This window comes from Phodopus roborovskii, unplaced genomic scaffold, assembly GCF_943737965.1.
Source record: "Phodopus roborovskii unplaced genomic scaffold, PHOROB, whole genome shotgun sequence".
Taxonomy (NCBI): Eukaryota; Metazoa; Chordata; class Mammalia; order Rodentia; family Cricetidae; genus Phodopus; species Phodopus roborovskii.
In genome coordinates this window covers 1,188,990-1,216,388 of record NW_026126599.1, presented here as the reverse complement: position 1 = coordinate 1,216,388, position 27,399 = coordinate 1,188,990, and the positions used below count along the sequence as shown (strand labels likewise).

Below are 27,399 nucleotides of genomic sequence, written 5' to 3'. Positions count from 1 at the left end.
CTACAGTTTCTCACCTACATTGGATTTCTCACTTCGATGTGTCTTCTGATGGCGTGTGAGGTATGACTTACGTGAGAAAGTTTTCCCACATCTCTTACATTCAAACGGCTTTTCAGGTTTATGAATTACCTGGTGTCGAGTAAGGTATGCCTTAAGATAGAAAGTCTTCCTGCATTCTTTACACTCATAAGGTTTCTCACCAGTATGAGTTGTCTCGTGTTGCATCACTTGTGACTTTCGAGAAAAGGCTTTGCCACAGTCTTTACATTCATAGGGCCTCTCGCCTGTGTGGGTTTTCTGATGCTGAGTGAGGTGTGACTTACGGGCAAAAGCATTCCCACACTCTTTACACTTGTGTGGCTTCTCGCCTGTATGGATTTTCTGATGTTGAGTGAGGTGTGAATTGCGGAAGAATGCTTTCCGGCATTCTTTACATTCATAGGGCTTCTCCCCTGTATGAGTTCTCTGATGCTGAGTGAGTTGTGACTTCAGGTAGAAAGCTTTCTGACATTCTTTACACTCATAGGGTTTTTCAGGTGCATGGATTCCCTGGTGCCGGGTGAGGTGTGACTTATGACAGAAAGCTTTCCTGCATTCTTTACATTCATGGGGCTTCTCCCCTGTATGAGTTCTCTGATGTCGAGTGAGTTGTGACTTATGGGAGAAAGTTTTCATACAATCATTACATCCATAAGGTTTCTCAAGAGTAGGAGTGTGGTGCTGAGTGAGGCTTGAGATATAGAAGTAAATTTTCATTAATTCTTTGCATTCATTTTGCTGCTCATCTGCATGAGCTCTCTGATATTGAGACACTAGTGAATTGTGGTAGGCAGCCTGGCTGCATTCTCTACACTCACAGGACTTATCATCTGTACAAAGTCTCTGATGTTGGGTGAGGGTTGACTTATCATCAATGGCTTTCCTGTCTTCCTCACATGCACAGGGCTTCTCACGGGTGTGTGATCTCTGATGGTTGATGTGATGGGACTCATGGTAAAAGGTTTTTCCAGATACTTTACATTCATAAATTTGTTTCTCTGTGTGCATTTTCTGATCATCCAGTTGTAGTTCAGCATCCAGACAGAATTTGATGTTTTCCTTGTGTCCTTGGGGCTCTTCCCCTGCCTGTACTTCCTGATGTTTTGTAAGGTATGATTTGGTAAGGATGGGTTTCTCATAATCACATTTATAACTTTTCTCTTCCATGTGCATATTGTCATGGCTGCTGAGTTCAGTCTTGCTAGGGTACATTTTATGACATGTATCCCATCCCAAAGCTTGTTGTCTTAATGGAATCATATATTGGGCAGGAAGTGCTCCCTCATTCAAGAATTTCTCACAGTTACTAAACTTCCTTGAGGTATTCTGCACATGAAACTTCTCAGGTGTTAATATTGCTTTTTGATGGAAGGTTTCATTTGGCCCCAAATACTGAAAATGACCCTCTGAACACTGATCCTTGCTGTGCTGAGTAAAATGGTCAGGGTATGAGAGAATGTCCTGTGTTCCATTCAAATCACAAGTTATATCCATTACCTGCCTCTCATCAGGCTCACTAGGCAAAGGGACATCTTGCCATGGATTAACAAGCTCCTGATGGAACATTCTAGAATAGAATTCATTCTTCATGTTCATATTTGAAATACAGTTTGAGTCCACGTTGAATATTTTTTCTACTTCAACCATATCTTCATTTGATGTATTTATCTTGATGATTTCAAGTTGGCCCAAATACTTCTCTTGAGCTTGCTGTGTTGTTTCAGCCAGGGCACTCCATTTATGGATATCTAAAATGGTATTAAAATGATCATTTAGTGAGTGATAGATGCTCATAAGAGCAATATTAAAAACTTGCATTTTATATTCACAGCTATTTATAGGAATTTGACTATCAATCTGAGAAATTAAATAATGTCAAATTTAGTAAAAATATTTCTGGGGTGCATAAACTCTTTTATATATCTTGATTATGGTAGTGATGGTTATGTGACTATACACTGAGCTAGAAGAGTGACATTTGCTATATGTTAAAATAAAAAAAATTGAGAGCTAGACATCATATATTCATATCCCATAGGTCATCAGGCTTCTCTGAAATCTTGCTTCTTTGTTCGTCCAGGTAGGCCTTGCTCTTTTTCACCCCATAGGATACCTGCCTCCTTCATGATCTCATTTCTTTGTGTTGCTAGGCACAGACTTTACACATTCTTCCTTGAGAATCCCACTTCCCTGTGATGATTGCTAGACTACTCTTCCTCTCTGGGATACTGCACCCCCATACCCTTGGTAAGCTCTGTATTTTGACAAGATTCCAGGCTCCTCTAAGATCTCATTTCCCAGTGTTCCTATGTAGAATCACTTTCCTAATCCTATAGGCCTCCTGACTTTATAGCTAGCTTTCCTAGGAACTTGTTGACCAACAATATACCAGTTGACCAGAGCTTAAAGTAGGGCACCCAGATATGGAGAGACACTGTGTGTGTGGGGGGGGGGTTGACAGAGAGGACCAGAAAGAGATGTGCTGATCATTGGATGACTGTTAGCACAGATAGTAAAAGACTCTCAAAAGACTACTAAAGACAGAACCTGTAGCCCTCAATACTAACCCCACAGGGGAAATAAAGTCCCAATCCACTTACAAATCAGTCCTTTCATGAATAGTGCACACACCTCCACTGAAAAATGAAAGGAATATGAACAAAGAGATTCAACAAACACATTGCTTCAGATGCAAGTTCCTGAACAGAAACAAACATAACTCGAAAATCATGACAACTTGCTCTCTCCCATAGTCATGGCCCCAGTGGAATGACCTGGAAAAGTTCCAAGACAACAAATTCAAAGGAATGGTTGTAACTTTATTCAAGCAACTCAAAGAAGGTGGGAATATATTGCAAGAGAACAAAAAACATGAAATGAGGAAGTCAATCTGAGACATGAGAAAAAATAATTCAATAAAGAGACAGAATTTCTGAAAAAAAAAATCCAAACTGCATCAAATGCTAGAAATTAAAAAGTCAATAAACCAAATAAAAACTTTGATAGAAAGCCTCATAAATAGAATAGATCAAATGGGAAAACAGTGTTAGGGCTAGAAGACGAGGTAGAGGAACTGGATTACCCAATAAAAGTCAGTGATAAATTAAAAAAATGAACAGAACGTGAGAGTGCTTTGAAACACCATAAAGCATGTAACTTTCGAATTATTGGCATAAAAAGAATATCACACCAAAAGCATAAATATAAAATCACAAAAAGTCCCAAAATCTAGAGAAAAACGTGCTTATCCAGACACAAGATGCCTTTAGAATACCAAATAAACAGCCAGAAAACAACAGCAAAACACCCCAAAACCAAACAACAACAACAACAACACAAACCTCTCATAACACACCATAGTTAAAATACTAAAAATACATAGTACAGAGAGGGTGTGGAAGCTATAGGAGGGAAAGGTCAACACATGTACAAACGCAAACCAACAGAATAACAGTAGATTGTGCTATTAAAACCTTTAGAGGCAGAAATGCCTAGAAAACTGTATTCCAAGCTCTGGAACATCAACTGCCAACCTAGAGAAAAAAGGTTAAATAACTGGCACACGTCTTTAATCCTAGTACTTGGGAGGCAGAGGCAGGCGGATCTCTGTGAGTTTGAGGCCAGCCTGGTCTACAGAGCTAGTTCCAGGACAGGCTCCAAAGCAATACAGAGAAATCCTGTCTCAAACCCCCTTCTCCGCAAAAAAGATTAAAGAACTTATGACCAATAAGCTAGCCAGGCTTGAGAAACCCACAGAAACAGCTGACCTGAACAAAGGGGTGTAATGTGAGTTTTCTTTCCTGCCAGTCTGGTCCCAGAGCCCTATCAGTCCCAAAATAACACACTGACTCTATTAATTATAAAGCTGTTGGCCAATGACTAGGTCTTCTTATTGGTTAGTTCTATCTTAATTATTAACCCATATGTATCAATCTATGTATTGCCACAAGGCTGTGGCTTGCCCAGATGTCTGGCATGGTATTACTCCTCCAGTGTCCTACATCTTGACTGCTCTCTGCCTACACTTCCAAGAATCCTCCTTGTCTCCTAGTCCTACCTATCATCCTGCCTCACAGGCCACAGTGCTTTATTCATTGACTAATAAGAGAAACATGTACAGAAGACATCCCCATCAAGGGGAAGCTCATGGTCCCCAGACTGACAGCTGTGAAACCAGCATAGGACTGAACCAGGCCCCCTGAACATGGGTGTCAGTTAGGAGGCCTGGACAGTCTATGGGGCCTCTGGTAATGGATCAGTATTTATCCCTAGTATACATATAGACTTTGGAAGCCCATTTCCCATAGAGTATACTCACTCAGCCTAGACACAAAGGAGAGGGCCTATGCCCTGCCCCAAGTGATGTAACATACTTTGATGATCTTCTGTGGAAGGTCTCACCCTTCCTGGGGAGCATAGAGGGGATGGGATGGGAGGCATAAGAGGATGGGAGGGAGAAGGAACTGGGATTGATATGTAAAATAAGATTGTAAATTAACACACACACACACACACACACACACACACACAGAGGAGTTTGAACAGAAGTACCCTTTATGTGTGGACAATGCAAAAGTTATAGGTTATCACATGAAAATCTCAGTGCAAGCTAAAGGATACCTCCCTATGAGTTATTGGTCACTGAAGCCCCAGAGGAACCCAAAACAGACATGAAAAGTAAGGACAGTTGCCAGCCCTGCCAAAGCCCATGGAAGGGACAGGTAATAACAGTGGTGAATGGACTATGAGGTTAAAACAGAAGTCAAATGAATAGTAAAAGAATGAGCTAAAGGAAGAAGGGAGAGAAAGGGATAAAAGAGAGAACTGAGGTTAAGTAAAAGACAGAAAAAGGTCAGGTGTGGTAGCACACACCTTTAATCCTAGTGCTCTAGAGGCAGAGGCAGGTAGATTTCTATGAGTTTCAGGCCAGCCTGATTTACAGAGCGAGTCCAGGAAAGCCATGGCTACATAATAGAAAGACCCTGTCTCAAAATAAAACAAAATACAGTCCCCCAAAAAGGTATGTGGAAGAAGAGAGAATATAAGATAAAATAATTTCATTACAAAGTAAGAAAAAAGCACACAAAAGTAGACAGGTACAAAGACAACTAAAAATAAGACTTGAAAAAATGAAATTGAACAGTAATACTAATAACTCAGGAAAAAAAACAAATCAGAGAACCTTTTTTTTTTTCCTATTTAATACCAATCATCATCTTTAGGTTCAAGAACAAAACACAAATAATGTAGCTAATGTAGTTCGTTGCTTGATGACATAGTCTTGAAATTGAGACAGCCAATGCCACATAATTAATGCTTTGTGATTTTAATATATTTCTCCTTATCTTTGCACCTCAACCGGAAGCACTGAGAACTTCCAGAGAATTTTGTCAATAAATTCACCATCAGAGAAGGAAAGCTTTTAATCTTTTCTACCATTGCCTCCAGCAGCAAGGGCAGAGGCTGAGCTTGTGCCTGGAGTTCCTATCACATTTTCAGTGGGTGCTGGGTGCTGGCAGAGGGCTGGGCCCATCACGGTTATGTTGTGACAGGGCTGCATTCCTGTTTACGAAAAAGAGTCATTGCTGACCTCAACAAAGTTTGTGGTGTGTATGCCAGACTGAATTGGAGCTCCGTCTTAGTTAGGGTTTCTATTGCTGCAATGAAACACCATGACCAAAAGGTGAGCTGGGAAGGAAAGAGTTTATGTGGCTTTGACTTCCACAGCATTGTTTATTATCGAAGGAAGTCAGGACAGGAACTCAAACAGGGCAGGATCCTGGAGGCAGGAGCTGATACGGAGGGCATGGAGGGTGCTGCCTACTCATAACTTACTCACCTGCTTTCTTATAGAACCCAGGACCAACAGCACAGGGATGGTACCACCCACAGTGGGCCGGGAACCCTCCCTCACTGATTGCTAATTGAGAAAATGCCTTACAGCTGCCTCTACAGGAGGCATTTCCTCAACAGCTCTCTCTTCTCTGATGACTCTAGCTTGTGTCATGTTGACACAAAATCAGCCAGTACAGGTTCATACTTCGCCATAGAGAGTGAGACCAGCAGACATCCTCTACTGCTTGCATCAACACAATGGTGGCCATTTCCTTCCTAGTGCAAGCGTGCCCAGTGCTCCTGTATTTGGTGACTGTTCCCAACTTTCATGCTCCAAGAACAGCTTAACCTCATACAATAGGAGCACTATCAAGGTAGCGGCTGTTTATGGCACCCCATGGAATGTGGAGAAATGCAAATGACTTCCCCACAACAGTCTGCAGTGCAGCAACTCACACAAAACACAAAACACAGACAAGCACTGAACGGATGTTTAAAGAACTCCAGAGTGGAGGAATGTAGGTCTACTGGCATTGGGGCTCCTTGCACTCTCCAGACTGAGTGTGGTTCTTGGTTTCCCTTGCTCTGAAGAGACGAGGCTGGACTTACATGGCTCCTTTTTTTCCTCGGCACCGTCTTTCTGTTTTCCTGTCTTTCAGCTATAATCACATCGACTTCTTAATCATCTGTTTCATTCTCTATCCTCAGAATTTAGTCTCTCTTTTTTCTACATGATGGTCTTCCCATTCCCAAATAGCTAAACCTGCTAACTGCCACTTTACTCCTGAACCTCTAATTCATTTTTTTTTCTCATTTTCTTAAAAATTACACAGGTAACTGAAACAGTAACTGTAACCTTAAAACTTCCTGTGGGCCACTGTGTTTTACATTTGTACATCTACACTAACCAAGATTGCTGGTTTTGGTGGCTGTGATAAGACATTATGAGCAAAAGCAACTTGGGAAGGAAAGGGTTTATTTGTTTTGAACATCTTGCTTATGCTCCATCACTGATGGAAGTCAGGGCAGGAACCTGGAGGCAGGAACTGAAGCAGAGGCTATGGAGGATCACTGATTACTGTCTTGCTCCTCATGGTTTCCTTAACCTGCTTTATCTAGAACTCAGAACTAGCTGCTCAGGGGTGGCACCCCACAGAGTAGGTTGAGCTCTCCCCGAGTCAATCCCCAATTAGGAAAATGGACCACAGTCTTGCCTACAGGCCAATCTGATAGAAGCATTTTCTCATTGAAGTTCCTCTCTTTCCAGATAATCCTGGCCTAGGTTGATGACAAAAAGCCTAACTCAGCCAATCATGATCCAGTGCTTAGTTTGTAAGAAAGTAATTCATTGGAGGTTAGTTTACTTGATGCCTTTCCTAAAATAGAACCCCATGCTTTTTCCTGCTCTCCTGTTAACAACCTTTGTGACTCTTCTTTGTTTCACTTTTCCTTCCCATGATACATTTGTGTGATGACTATTGCTATCCAAATAATTACAAAGACAATGACCCTGAAGCTAACCAAAGCGCAAGAACTGGAAAAAAAAAATCCAACGTGTCAACAAATGCCTAATAGAAATTAATCTATGGAAAGGAGGAAAGGACAAGTGAGGGGTGGAGATGGGGACAGAGCTAGGCTGCTAGAGTGTTTTCCTAGAATGCATAAAGAATGCACAGGGAGCGATCCTTAGCACTTCAAAACAACAAACAAATATATATATATATATATATATATATATATATATATATATATATATATATATGGAAACAATAACAACAACAACCAAACCAGAGCAGGAAATGATCTGACATGTCCCTGATTTGGAAAGTGTCTAAAGTAAGTGTCTGGTTCAAGAACCCACTCTCTTCGTGTCTGGCTTTGAGAAAAGTTGGTGAAAACATCTCAATATGACCAATAGCTGAGGAGCTCACTGCTTGCTGATGCTTGCTGACTCTTGCCCAGTAGCATTGTCTCACCTGGTGGGCACTGCTCTGTGCCTTCTGCACCATTCCATGGCACCAATCCTTGTTCCAAATTGGAGATCAGCTCAGGTTTGTCTAAACAGTGCCCTGTAAATTGGAAATAATAAAAGATTTATGCCAAGTCACATTTATGGACAAAAGACAACAGTCCCGTTTCAGGATTTTTTCCCCCACAATGGCTGAATGGCTGAATGGCTGAATTAGAACTTGTGTCAGAGAGGGTTTGCACCACAGACTTCACTCACTGGAATGTCATCCTTATGGGGAATTACATTGTTTGACACATAACCCAATGTAATGATGTAAGAAAACCTGGAGAGAAAACAACAACAAAAACAGACATTTTGATTTATAACTCACAATCTTTAAGAGAAACAGGGAAAGAGAGTGATCATAAAAAAGAACAGCAGCAAAATCACAATTAATGAAGTAGCAATGAAAGAAATTTTATGGATTGGGGGGGCTCACCACAACACGAGGAACTGCATTAAAGGGTCACAGCTAGGAAGGTTGGGAACCATTGGTCTATAGTAGTAATGGGAAGTAAACATTCCCACTTAAGACAGTCATCAACGCCTCACTTGAAATTCCAACAATGGCTTCCTCCTGCCCAACTCCATGTTCTCTTAAGAAACTAACTTTGGAGCTCCAGCAAAAGGAAATTGACAGATACTTCTTCTGCCAGTTTTCTCTTATTTGTGGTGGGCAGTTTCTTCTATGTCCCTCTAGAAAAGCCACAATAAACATGTGAAATATATCTGGTAAAAGACAAACAAAAAACAAAAACAAAAGCTAAGAAAGAAGTCAGGAAAGAAAGAGAAAACCAACAGGACAGTGCTGCATGTTCGCATTACACTTGAACATGTAAGTTGAACTCAAAGAAGTAAGGGACGGAACAGTGGTTACAGCATGAGGGAAAGGACTAGGGGAGGGGGTGGTTAGTGCAGCCTGGGGTACAGTGAAAGGGAGGAATAATTTCTAATGCTGCATAGTCCAAGTTACTACATGCCAGTTGAAAATGTATAATAGCCATTAGTATGAGCAAATATTACCAAACCTATCAACAAAGAAGAAAACAATTGCTACTGAGAGTTACACAGCAGTCAAACTCACCCAAGGACACCAGGCTGCTGTAGTTCTCCAGCATCACATCCCTGTAGAGGGTCCTCTGAGCAGCATCCAGCTCCTGCCACTCCTGCCGCGAGAAGTCCACAGCCACGTCCTCAAATGACACCAGCCCCTGTAATGACACACCTCTTGTCAACCCAAGGCCTTAGCCTTGAGAACAGAAAACCAGAGTCCATGTATCTCTCTCTCTCTCTCTCTCTCTCTCTCTCTCTCTCTCTCTCTCTCATAGCCCACACACCACTGTCTTGCTAGTGTTTAATAGAAGCTACAGCTCGGTTTATATTCTGTTTTATGTGACAAAGAAGACTGAATGCAACCATCTTACCTCTGGTTAATTTATGAATTAAAAAAAAATTACTGAGTTTCCCAGGAATCACAGTACAAACAAAATCCATAGATGAGTAAAATCCATAGATGAGTACATAAGGATGAAACTTTTTATTACTTTAAAAAATAGAATTAAAGGAACAGAGGTACTGTTGGGAGCACTGGCCACTCTTCCAGAGGACTCACGTTCAGCTGACAGTCATCAATAATTTCAGTTCTGGGGGAGCTGACACCCTCTTCTGACCTCTGTGGGCTTCAGGCATGTACATGAGGACGTGTATATATACATGGAGGTAAACCATTAATTGTGCCAATTAGTTAGTGTCAGTTTGACACTAACTAAAGTCATCTGAGAGGAGGGAGCCTCAATTAAGAAAATGGCTCCATAAATGGGGTTGTAGAGGTGGATTTCTGTGAATTTGAGGTCAGCCTGGTCTTCCAGGACAGCCAAGGTTGCACAGAGACACCCTGTTTTGAAAAGCAAAACCACACCGAAACCAATGACTACAACAAAAAAGCCAGCAGTGGTGCACATTCCTTCAGTCCCAATACTCAGGAGGTGCAGAGACAGGCAGAACTCTGTGAGTTCAAAACTAGCTTGGTCTACAGAGCAAGTTCCAAGACAGCTACGGCTACACATAGAAACCTGTCTCAAAAAGACAAAAAAAAAAAAAAAAAAAAAAAAAAAAAAAAAAAAAAAAAGCAAGCAAAGAAACAAATGCTTATGAGGTATATTCTTAATTAGTGGTTGATGGGGGTGGCCCAGACTACTGTGGGTGGTGCCATACTTGGGCTGGTGGTTGTGGGTTCTGTCAGAAGGCAGACTGAGCAAGCCACGAGGAGAGAGTGAGTAAGCAGCTTCCCTTCATGGTGTCTACATCAGCTCCTGCCTCCAGTTCTAGTCCTGTTTTAGTTCCTGTCCTGACCTCACTCAATGATGGACTATGATGTGCATGTTTAAACCAAATAAACCCTTTCCTTCCCAAGTTTTTTTGGTCATGGTGTTTTATCATAGCAATAGAACCCCAAACTAAGACATTCATAAACTAAAATCTTTTTTTTTTTTTTAAATGAGCAATAGGGGTTGGGAAGATGGTGTAGTGGGTTAAAAAACAAAAAACATTTTCTGTGCAAATGTGCAGATCTGAGCTTGAATCACCAGAGCCTACATAAAAAGCTGGACATGGCTGTATATCTGTAATTCCAGCACTGTGTGTGTGTGTGTGTGTGTGTGTGTGTGTGTGTGTGTGTGTGTTTGGTGGGGGGAGCGTGGGGTAGAGACTGGTGGTTCCTGAGAGCTTGCTAGCCAGCCAGCCTGAGTGAAATAGTGAGCTTTTAGTTCAGTGAAAGACAGTCTCTCAGGAAAACAAAATGTAGAGTGATAGAGAAAGACACCTAATATCTATCTCTGGCTTCCTCATGTGTATGTATGCTTGAACATTTGTGTGCATGTACACACACCCCCCACATTCTCTCTCTCTCTCTCTCTCTCTCTCTCTCACACACACACACACACACACCCCCCCCACACACACACACAGAGTAACAGTCTACATAAATATAACCATAAAAATGAAATTGAGCCTTTAAAGAAGGAACATACCAATAAAAAGGCAGATATTAGGGTAGCACAGGTCTATGGCACAGTATATGCTCAGAAGGTACAATACCATGTATCTTTACTCCATTCATAAACAATCTGAATGAACACGTACATAGGTTTCAAATCTCTCTCCAAGGCATAAATGAGTCGACAGACTTCTGTGTACTAAGAATTTGTGAAATGCCCCCCCCCCCATCAAATGGGTAGGGAAAGCAGACCCACACCTGGCATGGATTCCTCCTTAGGCAACATGCCATGTCAGTGAGAAATGATCCCAACAAATAATGCCAGCAGAGGATTTGGAAAATGCATATGCCACCTATCTCTGTAGTCTTCTATGGATGGATCTTAATTTCTCACACTGGGGGTGGGGGTGGGGGTAGGGGTACAGATCTAGGCAATCATGAGTTTGCCTAGACTACAGAATGAACTCAGGGGTTTGTATGGGCTTATAAGTACTCCCCTTGCCTTCAACACATGGAATCAGTGCAGAGGAGACCTGGTTTATCCCTGGAAGGGATATATCTGCACAACCTGCTAATTGCTGAGTTGACAGCTAAGCTTTTATATAGCCTGCCCTGGACAGTTAATTCAGCAAAGAGCAAAGGTCAATAAGCCCCTGGAGGCTTGCCTGGGAACTTTGCATATCCTGAGCCCCCCCCCCCACTACCACCACATTGACATCTCCCAGGGTGGAATTTGCCATGCACTGAGTACCTCAACTTTAACGCATTGTATTTGAGTTAACACACACCAATTTCCAAATTCTGGAAATAAAGGCATCTGGATACATGCAAGTTACATTGGATTCCAGAAAAGCAAATGTTCTAAGTGGGTATCAATACTTTTATGGTCTCAAATCTCTATCATGAATATAGGGATGGTTGGGAGGCACAGATCTCCATTTATTCCCAGAAGAATATTTAAGCATACCTTCCAGTACCTACTTCACAGCCTGGGCTCTTGTAAATTTCCATCATGGAGTGCACACATCCCAGAACCCATTGCAAAACCCTTACAGTCAGAGCACAGCTGGAGTTTAAAATCAATGCTAGAGACTGGGGCTAGAGAGATGGATCAGCTGCTCTTTAAGAGGACCAGGGTTTGGCTCCCAGCACGCACATCAGCCAGCTCACAATCATCTGCAGGGGATCCAGAATTGTAAGGACAGACTATCATGTTAGGAGACCAGACATAATTGGAAGAGGTCACTCTAAGGAAAAGGCGCCTATGTCCATCTAAGACCAGAGGGGTCTGGCATCTTAAGGCTGAGCTATAGATAGAGAAGCCTCTAAAAGGACTTTTTAGACTTTTAATGACTTATACCCTCCTTGTCCTTAGATCTCTCTCTCTCTCTCTATTGTAATACCCCCCAATCCCACTGAAATCTCCAATTGGCTACATACTTAACTAGTAAAAACAACTTGATCTGGATAAGCTAAAGAGAAAGCATATTTATTTATTTATTTATTTATTTATTTATTTATTTTTACAATACAGTTTGGTTATAATATAAATTAGACAAACTAGAGCAGTGGGTGCTTCATGGCAGCCCTAGTTACACTGAAGTACAATCACACTTACTTTATGAGACAAGTCAAATGGTCAGAGATATCACATATACAGGCCTTCATGGTCTCTTATTGAGAACACTTGGTTTACAAAGGAACCAAGGAAGCCCAGAAGGGATTCCAATACAGACCCTAACATTGTGAACAATCCACTCCTGAGAGGTTCATGTGTATCAGGGAGTTACAGCCTCCTCCCCTTACCCTCCCTCCTCTTATGCTCTATCAACACAAAGGCCAAGAATGTCATCAGACAGCATCTGAAGGTCATAACAGAGATTTCTCTGTTTTGCAATAACCTACCTACAGGATGTTTCTACCATGTATTTTAAAGTGTCTGTTCATAAAGAAAAAGCTATATAAAACTGTTACTACATGGGAACATGGGATTTGGAGTAACCTAAATATGTGTTCACAGAACATGGTCATACAAACCTCACTCTAAAATAAACCATCTCATCTTCGCTGTGAGGTTAAGAGCCGTATCTTTGTATCAAAGCCATATCTTGGTACCTAAACATGGAGCCCATGGACAATCCACATTTACCAGGAAATCACATGGATTTCCTTCAAAGGGCTGTTCCAGTCTGGAATCCATGGATTGCTTACTATACTCACTTATGAAAAGCTAACTGAATGGGTTCCAGTAGACACCAAAAGAAATTTCATACATTAGGAAAATAAAGCTAAAAGCCTGACCCAGGACATCTCACAGGACCCCTTTCAACCTCTAACTGGGACTGTACTAGCAAAAGCTTTATCTACCTGGGAAAAAGTATTGGGCGACTTTACTTTCATATTTACCACCAAAGCCAACTTTGTCTTGCAAATTAGGGAACATTTTCCTTGGGGACCAGCTCTTACTTATGCCCCTCCAGCCAGCTAGAGAGGAACCTGTACCATTTATTTACTCGGCCCCTAAGAAAACATAGTTCCTAACAATGAATATTTTACTGTTCCTTTTGCAGCAACTGTCTGGGCTAAAGGAGTTACATCACTCACTTCCATTCCTGTAGGGATGGGAATCACTGACAAGACAGGTACCAGTGTGGGTGGGCTTGGTTCCTCTTTCTCATTGCAAGTATATATCTAGAGATATTGCTGATAGCTTATGTCTTCGTTCCTTTTCTGTTGCTATGATAAACTACACTGCAAAAGCACCTAATTGGAAAAAAGTTTGCTCAGCTTCAATTCCCAGTTACAATCCATATCATGGCAGGGATGTCACAGCAGCAGGAGCTTAAAGAAGCTGGTCACATTATATGCACAGCAATGAATTACTGCATATTGCTCAGCTCCCTTTTTCTATTGTGTACAGTCCAGAGTCCCTAGTCACAATTAAGGTGTGTATTTCTGAATTGATTAAAACAACCAACATAATCTGTCACATGCATAGCCAGAGGCTTGTCTTCCCTGTAATTTTAGAGTCTGACAAGTTGGCAATACTAACCATCACAGCTTATAAGACACTGTACAGGGTACTATTACCCTCCCAAACCCTCCCAAACTGAAACATTCACTAGTGCCAGTAACCCTCCAAAACCAAAAATCAGGCCACTGAGCTGCTAAAAAATGAGAGGTTATAGCCTCTTCCTTGAAGAATGTTTTTATGTTAACTAACTGGACTAGTTAGAGATGTTGCACAAAAATGGGCAAACCATACCTCAAACACTGGATACCAGCTACCTGAATCATGGGTACATGGTCTGGAGATTAGCCTTGCCTGTCTTGGTTGCTTTTTTTTAGCAAGGACTTTGCTGATGCTGCTTCTGACCCTGTTATTTGGATGCTATCTACTAAACCTTTAGACAAATTTGGTTTCATTTCACTTAAAAGCTATTAAACTCTAACTTTACTACAACTTAAGACTAACTCTGAAACGAGACTCAAAAGACTTGTTGGGGCCACTGCTTCATGATGTCCAATACATAAGGACTGTTGCCACTAGCCAGATGAAGGTCACCAAAGATGAGTGCTCTTGCTCTCTAGCTTCCCATAAAATTTTGGAGGATGACATCTTTCAGGAAGTAAGGTAGTGGGACAGGGACAGGTACACAAGACTGTGAGCCATAAAAAGGTAACTGTGGAACTGAGCAACTAAGGAAGGCCATTGTGTGGATTGCCCCATCACAAGAATATACAAATCCCCCCTAGCTAAAACAAAATCAGCCACTTGTGATAGAAAAAAAAGGGTCAATCCCTTCCTAAACTCCTTTCTATGCTTTTACTCTTCTAATAACAACAAATCAATTGTTTTAGACACAAATAACCTGGACATTACATCACTAGACACCCAGGAAATCTCCCTCTAGCCATAGGTCCAGCCCATAGCTGGAGAGGATGGAGGACACAGCAGCCCAGAGGACTTGTGCCTACACAGAAGAAGATGGGGAGCCTCAAGTGTCACTATTGTCTCTATTGCCCTTTACAAATAGAATCCTCTCTTAACTCAGGACACCAGCCACACACTTACCATCCCCAGCTTCCAGGGCATCCCTCGTCCTCTCTTGTATTTCCCTACATATATGTCACAGGAAGACAGTGGAGAAAGACAGAACAAGCAAAAGCCTCAGTGAGACTACCAAAACCCACTCTCTACTCTCTCTGAGCCAGACTGGACATTTATCACCACCAGGGCCTCATGCTACTCTCTCAGACCCTGAATGATGGAGGATGGCACCAACCCATCACTGAATGAAACCATAAGGGTGAGTTCTTCTCTGCAGGTATTTTAAGACAGACCTTTCTGTGGGAGAATCTAGCCTACCATTGGGCATTTGCATTTAACTTTGCACATGAGGTCATATCAGCTCATGAATTATGTATGTATAACGTCTGATGCAAATAAAATAAAATTTAAGGCTGACATGTTTTATTAATTTATGAATTTTTTGAGAAAGATGTCCCCCCTCCTCTCCTACCGGCACTTAGGAGATAGATGAAGGTTTATCTCTCAGTTGAGGCCCACCTGGTCTGCATAGTAATGTTCCAAGCCAGCTAGGACTACACAGTGAGACCCTGTCTCAAAACAACAAACATTAAAAAAAATAAATGTATGTGTATGGGTGTTTGTCTGTCTATATGTATGTGTGCCAGAGGCCAGAAGATGGTATTAGAGCCCCTGTTGCTGGAGTTGCAGATGGTCCTCCTGAGTCACAATGCTGGGAACTGGGTGCTGGGAACTAAACCCATGTTCTCTTCAAGAGCAGCAAGTGCTTTTAAACACTGAGCCATTTCTTCAGCCCACATTATAAACGTCTTAAGGGTGGGCTGTCAGAACATGGTCCAGGATGGAATGGTGTGAAGAGAATTCTGAGCGCTTGTGAGAACACTCTGGGAAAACAGAACATTCTGGGAATGTGTTTTAGTGTGCTCCCAGGGGTAGCAGATATGAGTAGGTTTGCCTCAGAGTACTCATGGTCACTTGCTACTGTTACTTCAGAATGTTTACAGCCTGACCTGTGATCCTACTTATATGGCCTTTCTTAACCTCAAAGTATAAAGTGCTGTTCTATATGACGTTGGCTTCCATATGAGACCAGTCTGCCTCACTCACTGGCTCCATTCTCCCAGGACCCACCACTTCTGGCCTGATGACAGTGGAGCATGGAGATGATTCATTGAAGAAAGCACCCGTCCCTAAGCCTCACTACTGTAGGTCAACCCCAGAACCCACAAGATGACAGGTGAGAATTGACTCCTACAAGTTGTCTGCCTTCCACATGTGTACTGTTGGACGTTTGTATGTGCTTATGCACAGCCGCTGTGGTGGTGTGAATGAGAATGGCCCCCATAGGCTTATATTGAAATTTTTCAGCATCAGGGAGTGGCACTATTTAGGAGGTGTGGCTTTGGAGGAAGTGTGTCACTGGGGGTGAGCACTGAGGTTTCAGAAGCCCAAGCCAGGCCCAGTGGCTCACGGTCTTTCTGCTGCCTGTGTGTCTGGTAGAACTCTCAGCTACTCTCCAGCACCATGTCTGCCTGCATGCCGCCATGCTTCCCAACATGAGCATAATGGACTAAACCTCTGAACTCTAAGCAAGCCCCAATTAAATGTTTTCTTTTCTTAGTCACCTTGGTCATGGCGTCCCTTCAGAGCAACAAAGCAGTGACTAAGAAAACAAATGAAAAAAATTAAAATTACTTTAATTAAAAATGTTGACATACATTTATCATGCATGGTGACAGCTTTCACAGACATTTTAATGCAAGCATATCATATAATTTGATCATATGCATCCTGCCATTCCATTTCTCCCTCCTCCAGTCCTCGGCTTTGTTTCTACAATATTCTAAATATCTACATTGCATTTAGGATCCATAGTGAGAAAACGTAGTATTTGTCTAACTTATTTCACTTATGATGATATCCAATTACACCCATTTCCCTGAGGTATGTGTGTGTGTGTGTGTGTATGTGGGGGGGGGTAGAGATTTATTTTGTTCTTTGTATTGAATAAATGCACTTTCTTTTTCATCCAGGCACCTGTTCGAAATCTAAGCAAATTCTCTAAGTTGTCTAGTTGAATTGCATTGAAATAAACAAATATCTTTGGCTGTATATCCAGTGGTGGTATATAGCTGGGTCACAAGGCCATTTGAAGTATTTTTGAGGACTCTCCATACTGATTGCCATTGGCTGGACTAATTTGGATTCCCATAAGTAGTGTATAAGGTCTTCACTCTGCACTTTCATCTTCACCAGCATTTATCTTCTTTTTAATGGTAGGCTGAGGTGAGATGGAATCTCAATGGAATCCCAATGCCTTAAGGATGTTCAGTATTCTTTATATATTTACTAACCATTTGTATTTCTTCTCTTGAGAATTGTCCTTTCTTTCTTTCTTTTCTTCTTTTCTTTTCAAGACAGAGTCTATCTACATAACCCTGGTTGTCCTCCTGGAACTCACTATGTAGACCAGGCTGGCCTCAAACTCACAGAACTATTTCATTTGCCCATTTATTAATTGTTTAGCATTTGTGTGTGTGTTCTTTTTGTTGTGGTTGCTGTTTTTCAGAGTCTCATGCAGGCATGTTGGCTTTGTACTTACTATGCAGTAGAGGAGGAGGACTTTGAACTACTTTGTGTGTGTGTTTAGGGCAGGGATGCACACACGTGCCACAGTCCATGTGTGGAGATCAGAGAGGAACTTTGCAGAATTGATTCTTCCTTCCACCTTTATGTGGATTCTGGGGGTTAAACCCAGGTCATTAGCCTTTTGGGCAAGTGCCTTTATCTGCTGGAGCCATCTCACTGGTTCTGTTTTTTTTTTTTTTTCAATATGTTCTGGTCACTAACCCTGTCAGATGTATAGCTAAAAAAGGTTAATTTCATTTGTAGGTTGTATCTTACTTCCACAACTGTTTATTCTGTTGTGCAGTTTTTAATCTCATTCAATCCTTTTGCCAGTTCTTAAGTTTTGATTTTCTGAGCATCCAGAGTCATTTTCAGAATGTTTGCACTTTTATCTTCAAGTGTTTTCTCACTTCAGGTCTTATATTAAGGTATTTGATTCAGTCTTAATGACAGGGGACAGGTTGATATTAGAGACCTAGTTTCATTCTTCTATATATATGAAGGTAATTTCCCTGTACCATCTGCTAAAGAAGGCTGTATTTTCACATCTATCTATCTATCTATCTATCTATCTATCTATCTATCTATCTGTCTTTATCAAAGATTAGATACCTGTAGCCATGTGGGTTTATTCTGGGTCTTCTATTCTATTTTACTGACCTACATGTCTGTTTGAAGTTAGCAGTTTTCACATCTCTCTCTGTCCTACTTGTTGACCTTTCTCCCTGTATATCTGGATAACAGCTGTGAGCAGTAACCATGGTACAGCCTAAATATTATACTATGTTGAAACTTACCCCACAAAACAAATTAATCCACTATTTACATTTTTAAAATTACATTTATTTATGCAGTTATATGTAACGATGAAGGGAGCAAATGTACCATGTACACATGTGGATGTAAGAAGACAAGTGGTAGGAGTTGGTTCCTTCTTCCACCATGTGGGTCCCAGGATCAAATTCAGGTCATCAGACTTTGTAGCAAGCATCTTTACCTGCTGAAGCATCTTACTAGCCTGGTCCATTACCTTTGAATCAAGATTCATGGAAGTTCTCATCATATGGACAGAATGAAGCTACTTAGTGAGAATGTAACATGAATGCCCAGTTCCTGGCAGAATCCTTGATCCCTCTGAAACCTCATGAGCCAGATCTCCACAGTCCACATTTCTCTCAGCACCCAAATGCCCCATAAGCTTTGCTTATGGGATTCTAGGACTTTCCTAGTCTGCAAGCCTTCTTCAACATTTCTATCACCATCAGTTCAAAGGATGTACTAGCCACACACTCAGATTTCTGGAAACTGTGGTCCCACTCCTGCTACCAGTTTTTTTGTACTGGTTACTTTTCCCCTACTTTGATAAAATATATGGCAAATCAACTTAAGGAAGGTTATTTTGCCTCACAGTTTCAATGTACAGACCATATTGCAGGGAAAGCATGGTAGCAGGGATATGAGGCTGCTGGTCACATTATATCCACAGAAGCCCAGCAAAATGGATGCTGGTGGGCTCACTTTCCCCTTTTTTACTCTGCCGGAGGCCCCAGCCTATAAAATAGTGCTACTCATCTTCAGGGTAGATCTTATCATCTCAGTTAAGCCTCTCTCTCAGTTAAAGTCTCTCATAGACATACCCAGAAGTTTGCCGTCTACATTACATCAAGCTAGCAAGATTAACCACTACAATCACAAACAGATCTGCAATAGTGTAACAGAATCTACAGTTGGAAATATTTTTGTTTTTAGCTTGACTTTAACTAATGTGGATGAGGTTATGACATTTGTTTTTGCATAATCCATTCCTTATGAGTCCATGTTAAAATTCACCATAGGTCTAGTTTGCATGAGATACAAACTGAAGTAGAGAAGAAAGGAGTTAGGTTTTGTAGCTGTTGTGTATAGACTGGTGGATGCAATAAGGGCTACAATGACATGCTTGGAATGTATTTTTACGGTTCTTTACCCTGCCAATCAAGAGTACTGTCAAGTGTTATATAGCATTTTAGTTAATAACAACCCACACAATATTATGTAGCTCTTATAAGGTACACAAAAAATTCCTACAATTCAATGATGTCATAACAATTATGCAATAATACCAAGAGTGGAATTTTCTTCGCATGCTTGAATCCTCATGTTCAGATGGAGCTGTGGGAAGGCACTGGGGTCAACTTCGGTATAAGATTCAGGTTCTGGCTACATGGAAATGTGACTGGCAGGAGCTACTTATAGTCCCCAAAAGGAAGGGGAATCCGCTTGTAGACTGACCTTCTTCCCTGCATTCTAAAGGAATGGGAACAACTGAGCTGTCCAATCAGGTGCTTTGCTGAAAGAAAAGGGGTGGGAGTAAAAAGGGCTACTGGGTTAAAGTACATGAATAAGTGTGAGTTGGGTTACAGTTTGTCATAGACACATGCTATGGACCTTACAAACTTCAATGGCTGTGCAATATCATCTGCCCCACTGTAACCCTATATGGCTGTCATTGGGAGGATGCCAGGACAACTGAAAGCAGGACATGGTGAATTTGGGCCAGGAAGTCCAGAAGTATTAGATGTATAAGCTATTGAAACTTGATTAACTAGCACTTACCACCCCAGGCCTCCACTTGTCTAGAGACTAATTTCACAGCTGCCCACTCATCTACTAGCTCCTGCCTATTTGTGGTGTAGTTCTAGGACCTAGGCTCTTGTCTGAATTGTGTCTTGGGACCTGGGGCCCTCTTCAGACATGCCAATGTTCACAGGCCCACAGCTTCCCAAACTCTGGAGAGACAAAGGGAGCAGGGATGATCAGATAATGTGTGGGCTTGGTATGCAGGAGTGTCCACAAAATAGTTCTCACCTCAAAAGGAATAAAATGTACTTTATTCCAAGTCAAAAATTAGTGGCTATGGCTTAGCAACATGGATTTAGGTAGGAGTGGTTACATGAACCTCTATAGTTACAAAACAAAGTCATAAATCAAGGCATTACTAAATATAGAGATGTAGCTATCAGGCAAGTGACTGTATTAGCTACTTCTCTGCTGCTATGATAAGATACCATGACCAAAGGCAACCCAAGGAAGAGTTTATTTTGGCTTATGGTTTAAGAGGAGTAAGAGTCTATCATGACAGGGACGGCATGGCGTGGTGGCAGGAGCAGGAAATAGATTGATCACATTTTTATTCAAGCACAGGAAGCAGGAAGGGCGAATAGGAAGTGGGGCAAGGCTCTAAGTCCTCAAAACCTTCCTCTGGCAAGGTTCCATAACATCCCCAAATAGTACCACCAACCGTGGACCTAATTAATGTTCAAAGACATAACCCTGTAGGGGACATTCCTTATATAAATCAACACAACAGGTTGAAGCAAAGTGGGCAAACTTCTAGCATAGGCTGCAGATGCTATCTGTAGTTAGCTTTAAGGTGGTGGGAGCCAGTGGTCTGCTAAATTAACACATTCCAAATATTTTACCTGTTACAAAAGGTATCCATTTTTGATACAGGAGGTAATAATTACATGTCCCTTGTGACATTTCATTGAGCTATATAATTTTGATGTTTTTCACATTTTCCTTTTGTTCAAGGAAATGTTTATTACATAAAATATGATGGGAGAAAACGTAAAGGAGGGATTATATAAGGATACTACAAAACACAATGTGATTAAGGGCATGTTAATTCTGCTGGCCATGGTATTGGTGTTATGAATGTAAGCATGGCAGTAAACAAAACTATATGCAAACCATGTCAATTATAAGTCAATAAACTTAAAGAAGATGTATCACATCCTGGTGTTAAATGAAACACATAGTATTCATTGGACAAAAACAATACTAGGTGAAACAGCAAAGAGACTAAAAATTCATTGCCTAATCTCTGGTCTCAATTATTGAGAAAAATAAATATTTTCTTTTTTTTTTTTAAAAAAAAAAAATGATGGAGTTGACAAGATGCTTGGCCAGTAGAGATAAAGGGCTTGACACCAAGGCTGATGACTTCAGTTCGACCCCCAAGACCCACACAATGGAGAGAACTGACTCCTGAATAAAGAAAAAAGAAAAATAAGAATTCCAAAATAAAGAAAAAAATGAAGAGGTATCGAAATTGAATGCATCACAGAGAATACCAGCAATTCCAGGTAACCAGTAATGAAAAATTACAGGCAAATTTATATTATACATTTGAACTCATACCTCACTGTATAGTGGAGACATCCTATGAGATGTGTTCTTAGTGATTCTGACATTTGGCAAACATTACCAAGTAAATTTATACAAACCTCAGTTACAAACAAACAAACAAACAAAAAACAAAAATAAGACTAGATAAACTGAAAAACAAACAAACCTCTGTTATATGTTATAGCCACTATCATATATGAATCTACTGTGAACATGACATCTTGATGTCTATATATTATAAAGCTGTATAGCACGAACTTGGCAATAAGGATGAATAAACAGAACTGTGGATATGAAGATGGGGCCCTTAAAAAAAAAGAAGTCCCTGCCTTTTAGATTCGTAGATGACAGAGACCAGGCTTCACAACAATAGGAAAACACTCCCTTTCCAATGAGAGCCACAGGAACAGTGGAACAAAAATATGGTTACAAGTGTTTGCATACCCTTTCCTCATACCATGTAAGAAATCATTTATAAATATCAATCATTTATAAATCATAAGGCTAAAAGCACATATTCCGAAGGTATTATGAGAAATGGAATGGGAACACAAAAATGTTAAGGAAAACCTCTTTAAATGTACACAAAGCTATAGTTTAAAACCCTGTGATTTAAACTATACTGAAATAATTGTATTCATCAAATAAAGCAAAGGGTAAAAAAATGAAGTGCCTCACATACATCTAATCACTTTTAATAAGGAAGGAAAAGACAGAGAGCTACCCAGAAAAGTAGGAAAGGGGTTTGAAAAGCTGTTTTATACAGTAAGTATGTACATGCTCAATAACCACAAAATGCAGAACATGTGTAGAAATGGGAGAAAAAAAACCATAAAATAACAAAATAGACAAACAGTATTATTGGTGAACACATGGGACAATTGAACACAAACTCAAGATGAAGTGTAAGTCATTATTCCTTTGGAGAAAGTGGCTATGAAAGAGGCAAAATATTTTCTGTTGCAGGTACAAATGTGTGTCGTGATAACACAGGAGACACAGAAATAATAACACAAAGAGCTGAAATCCTGGGAGGTGGGGAGAAGGGGAGATAAATTCAGGCAGTGGTAAATAATTTTGTGGCCTAGGTGACAAGCACATTCACAGTCTTTTATGAGTAGTTAACAATGAAACACAGGCTAAGTTTTGCATAGATAGTATATGCCTGTGATATTTTGCTTGGTCTTAAAATTTGTAAAGGAAATAGGCAGAACTTATGAGAAAATAATTCAGAGAGGCAAATACAAATGACCAAGTTACATGTACCGTTTGTGTTGAAAAATTTATAAACATAACCCCTTTCTCCTAAATTAATTAGTATTATACCATCAGAATTTTAACAGGCTTTTTTTTTTTTTTTTTTTTTTTGTTTGTTTTTTGTTTCCGAGACAGAGTAGGGTTTCTCTGTGTAGCTTTGGAGCCTGTCCTGGAACTAGATCTTGTAGACCAGGCTGGTCTCAAACTCACAGAGATCCACCTGCCCCTGCCTCCCGTGTACTGGGACTAAAGGTGTGTGCTACCACGGCCCGGTTTCAACATGCTTAATTTTTAATAGAAGGAAAAGAACCACAAAACCCTGAAATTTGTGTAGAATGTTCAATGTGTGTGTAAATATATATGTTTGTGTATATTTGTGTATCTACAATATATGTGAAATTAACCTAGAGTAAGAGCAATGATATTGGCCATTATTACATGATACTAGCATATAGTATGTAACTCTACTACTGTACTAACAAACTCCAAGGCATCCCAATGTGAGATCCAGTGATGGATTTATATGGATGTGAGGTTTGTATTAAGAGAAATAGAAAGGCATATATAGCAATCCAATCTTATTAGAACAAACAAACAAACCACTATTACTAGGGAAAAAATTTACAAGAGTAAAAGTTCTAGCATCCAGAACGGGTGTCCAGCCCCTCCTAAGCTCCCCACTCTCATCTCGGCTCACCCCACCCACAAGGCCCACCTCATGGAATGAGATTGAACACATACTAAGTGTCTTGGTTTTAATGAGTTCCATTTCAAGGAATTAATTCTAAATCTCAGAACTCTTGAAGCAGAGGAGACTGGGCCTATGCAAATGGCCATGAATCATAGGAAAAACTAACTTTTTAAGATGGGCACATAAGCATTTTATGGGCCCTCACCTCTCATCATTAATGGAGATTTAAAAGTCACAGACCCCTATTACCCCAGAAGAGTTTTTTTTGAACACTCTTCCAGTGGTGGCTTTATCTGGCTACTCCAAACAGCAGACCTCCTGCAGCTTCCATACAGAATGAATAGTATCAAAACTATGCCAGATGAGAAGTGTTTGAAAAGACACAGACCTGGCAAAAGAGGAATCCTAGTACATTGCTAATGAGAATATAAATTATTCATAGCAGTTTGTGTTCCTCTTCAAAAAAAAAAAAAAAATTAAGCAGAACTACCATGTAATCCAGACATTATAACATTGGTTATGTATTCAAATACCAATCAATTTGTCAAAGAAATGGCACCATTCCCATGTTTGCTGCAGCATTAATCACACTCACAGACCAGATATGGAAAGAACTGAAGTTCCTTTTAGATGACAATATACCAGGATTTTCCTTCCAGTGGCAGGGCATCCAGGTGTTTCCCTGAGAGGCTGCACCCCAACACCTCAGAAAGCCTCCTAGAGGAGGAGAGGACCCAGTACCCTAGAATAAGAGCAGTAAGATTGGCTATCATTACATAACACTAACATGCAGTTTATAACTCCAATACTGTGATAACATAGGCCAAGGTCCTAGGGCTATAGATATCACCCATGGATGGGTGTACATGCTTGACAGGACTGTAGTGTTAAGAGCAACGGAAAGACATATCAACATTACCATATGAAAAGTAGCATGGCTAATTAATAGAAAACACACATACACAACCAGCAGCAAATAAAACAGTGGACCTCTTGGCAGCCTGATGGGACCGTGGCAGTCTCTATGGCCTCTCCCACAGCTCACCCCACATTTCAGGCCTACTCAACGTTACTAATTAATCCAAGAGACCAGAGACTGGAGACTTGACAATTCTAAGAACTTGGTGTCAGGCAGTTCTGAAACCTATCATCTGCAAGAGACATGAGGGCGAGGTGAGGACTCTCACAGTCCCCAAATGGGAAGGGACACAAAGGCATTCTCATAATATGTCCTAGGCAAGAGGGATTTAAAAAAAAAAAAAAATAAAAGTCTTTCTGTTACAAGGACTCAGGCGGTTCTTCCCCTGAAATGTTCACAAACATCCTTGGGACTAGAGAGACTCAGCAGTTAAGAGCAGTTACTGTTCTTCCAGAGGACCTGGGCCTTGATTCCCAACATGCACACGAATCTTCTTCACAACGCCCTCTCTGGCATTACCCTCACTTGGTGCGCGCACGCACACACACACACACACACACACACACACACACGTATGCACGCACGCACGCATGCACGCACAAAGTAATAAAAAAAAATCCATTTCTCTGGTTCCTGGAAGAAAACAAAACATTTTTTTTTTTTGAAAAAAAAAATTGTGTTTGAGATATACCATAAGGAAAACATACCGTGAGGAGCAAATGACAGGCTTTCAGTGTAGCCTTTCTGGGGAGCACCTGTGGGAAACTCAGGGGTGCACAAATGGTGGAAGGGGACTGTGTTATAGTGTTTGAGACTGTGGGCGGGGATGTGGAATTTTAAGAGCACATAATCAGACTTCCTAGGAGCTGGCCTAGGTTCTGGATTTGGTCTGTAAGGACCAGGAACTAGGTGGGTCATGGAGAGGATGAAGGGGCTGGAGATTCTCGGGAACACACATAGCTCCTTTCGTGAAGGAACGTGACACTGAGGGGCTCTCCCCTGATGATCCACCAAGTCCTCGCCACACATGATCGGGGCAAACAGGCAGCCAGCGCAGAGCTGCCCTCCCTGGGAGGGCTCCAGATCGAGCTGCGGTCGCTGCCTTAGGAGCGACAGGACGCCCGGGCTCGGGCAGCCCCGCAGCACAGGGGGACCCAGCGGGGCCGCCCGCCAGGCCTCACCGCAGACCCCGCTCCGCCACAGCGCTTCCCGCTCGCGCGCCACCTCCGGGCGCCACACGCACACTCACCATGTCCACTTCTTGGGGACGCCGGCGCCCTCCTACCATCGCTCTGCACCCACCGCGTCACCGCGCCACCAAAGCTGCGCAGGAGCGGGCAGTAAGCACAGCCCAAAATGGAGGGACCCAGACAAAGGCCGGGCGACAGGCAGAGCCCGCCCCCGCCCTGCGACCGTGTGTCTCATTGGACGTGTCTCAGCCTGCAATCTCTGATTGGACAGGGCTTCCTGCTTGCCCGCTGAGTGACAGTAGTTAGCGCCAACGCAAAGCTGAAGGAGCCCAAGAGGACAGGTTCTCAGATTCAGCTGTTGGGGACTCTGGCTCTAGTCAGGTCTCAGGGCTTGGACTTTAGTCATCTCTGTGGGAGGACTGTCCCTGGGTCCCCTCCGGCTATGGCGTAGGGACTCTGCCCACTGCCAAAAGTTCTGTTGCAGCCTCCTTCAGGTTCTTACACTGTGCCTTTAGCCTACTAGAGCTCTCTCTGGGTCACAGGCCACACTAGCATTTATAAATCAATCAATCAATCAATCAATCAATCAATCAATCAATCAACCAATCACAGTCTACGCTTGCATTTATAAATGAATACATACATATATAAAGTTATAAATTACATATATGTAAATATATACATTCATATTAGATTCTGAGTTATTACTGTATTATTATGTGTATTGGTCATAAATGGGAAAAAGGTATCAGCTTTCAAAATCCTAAATTTTCTGAACTCTGTTCTCATTAGCTTGACCTTCAAAATGGGAAGAGATGTCTAATGTAAAAGTTTTTTTTCTTTTTTTAAGTTCAAAATAAAAGTTAGAAAAGAAACGGGTGAAGCCAATCTTGATGACACATTAGCATTTGCATGGTAAGTGCAGGGAAACTGCAATCTCAAGTCCAGCTTGGCTACAAGATGAGTTTTTATGCCATCCTGGAATACATATGTAGACCATGTCTCAAAATAAATAAATACAACATGTGAAATTGATGGTAAGAACCCAATGGACCTAAACATATCTTTATAATTGGATCAGTGTAAAATTGGTGACTTTCAATTCGAAACTCAGCAAATGTATTTAGGCTCTAGCTTGTCTCAGCTCAGAAGAGCCACAACACCTTTTTGAGAGCTGTGATTCTGCTGACCTCAGGAAGTAGAAGGGCCTGTTATACCGGGGGAGGGAACAGAGGTACCTATCAGTATTTCCCCTAAAGCTCAAGGAGGGGAATTATGGCAGCCTAAAAGAGAACAGAGAACTTTAACCAGAAGTGCTCAAAGTCCAACCACTGCTTCCCAACAGCTGTTGAGGACAGGCCTATTCTTCCAGCGATTGGACAGAGGCAGGCAGGGACTGGGGTACCACAAGAGGAAGAAATGCTAAGTCTTCACATCTATCCACAGCTTTGGTCTGTAGAGTTTAACGAAAGATAGCCTTTTAATTTTGCTATTTGGCCTTGGTCCCTAATGGTCAAGCTATGAGTGTTGCTTACCTCCTATGATGTGGGGTATTGTGTGATTTCTGGAATGATATATATTTCTATACATATTTCTGTGAACTCAGCAACATC

The 27,399-nt window shown here is 41.4% G+C and overlaps 1 protein-coding gene across 1 annotated transcript; it reads right to left on the bottom strand.

The window, feature by feature from the left end:
• Positions 1-25,931, bottom strand: LOC127237344 (zinc finger protein OBI1). Its single transcript, XM_051205576.1, has 4 exons — positions 25,846-25,931; positions 8,970-9,096; positions 7,851-7,943; positions 1-1,787 (listed from the first exon to the last, which is right to left on the bottom strand). The coding sequence occupies exons 1-4, from the start codon at positions 25,882-25,884 to the stop codon at positions 1-3; spliced, it is 2,046 nt and encodes a 681-aa protein (XP_051061533.1). The 5' UTR covers positions 25,885-25,931.
• Positions 25,932-27,399: the final 1,468 nt, after the last annotated feature.

Coding starts and splice junctions, on each gene's coding strand:
- LOC127237344 (XM_051205576.1), bottom strand. CDS start 25,884: ATGGTAGGAGGGCGCCGGCGTCCCCAAGAAGTGGACATG. Junction 7,944..8,969: donor CAGCAGCCTGGTGTCCTTGG/GTGAGTTTGACT, acceptor TCCAATTTACAG/GGCACTGTTTAGACAAACCT. Junction 1,788..7,850: donor CACAGAGCAGTGCCCACCAG/GTGAGACAATGC, acceptor ATACCATTTTAG/ATATCCATAAATGGAGTGCC.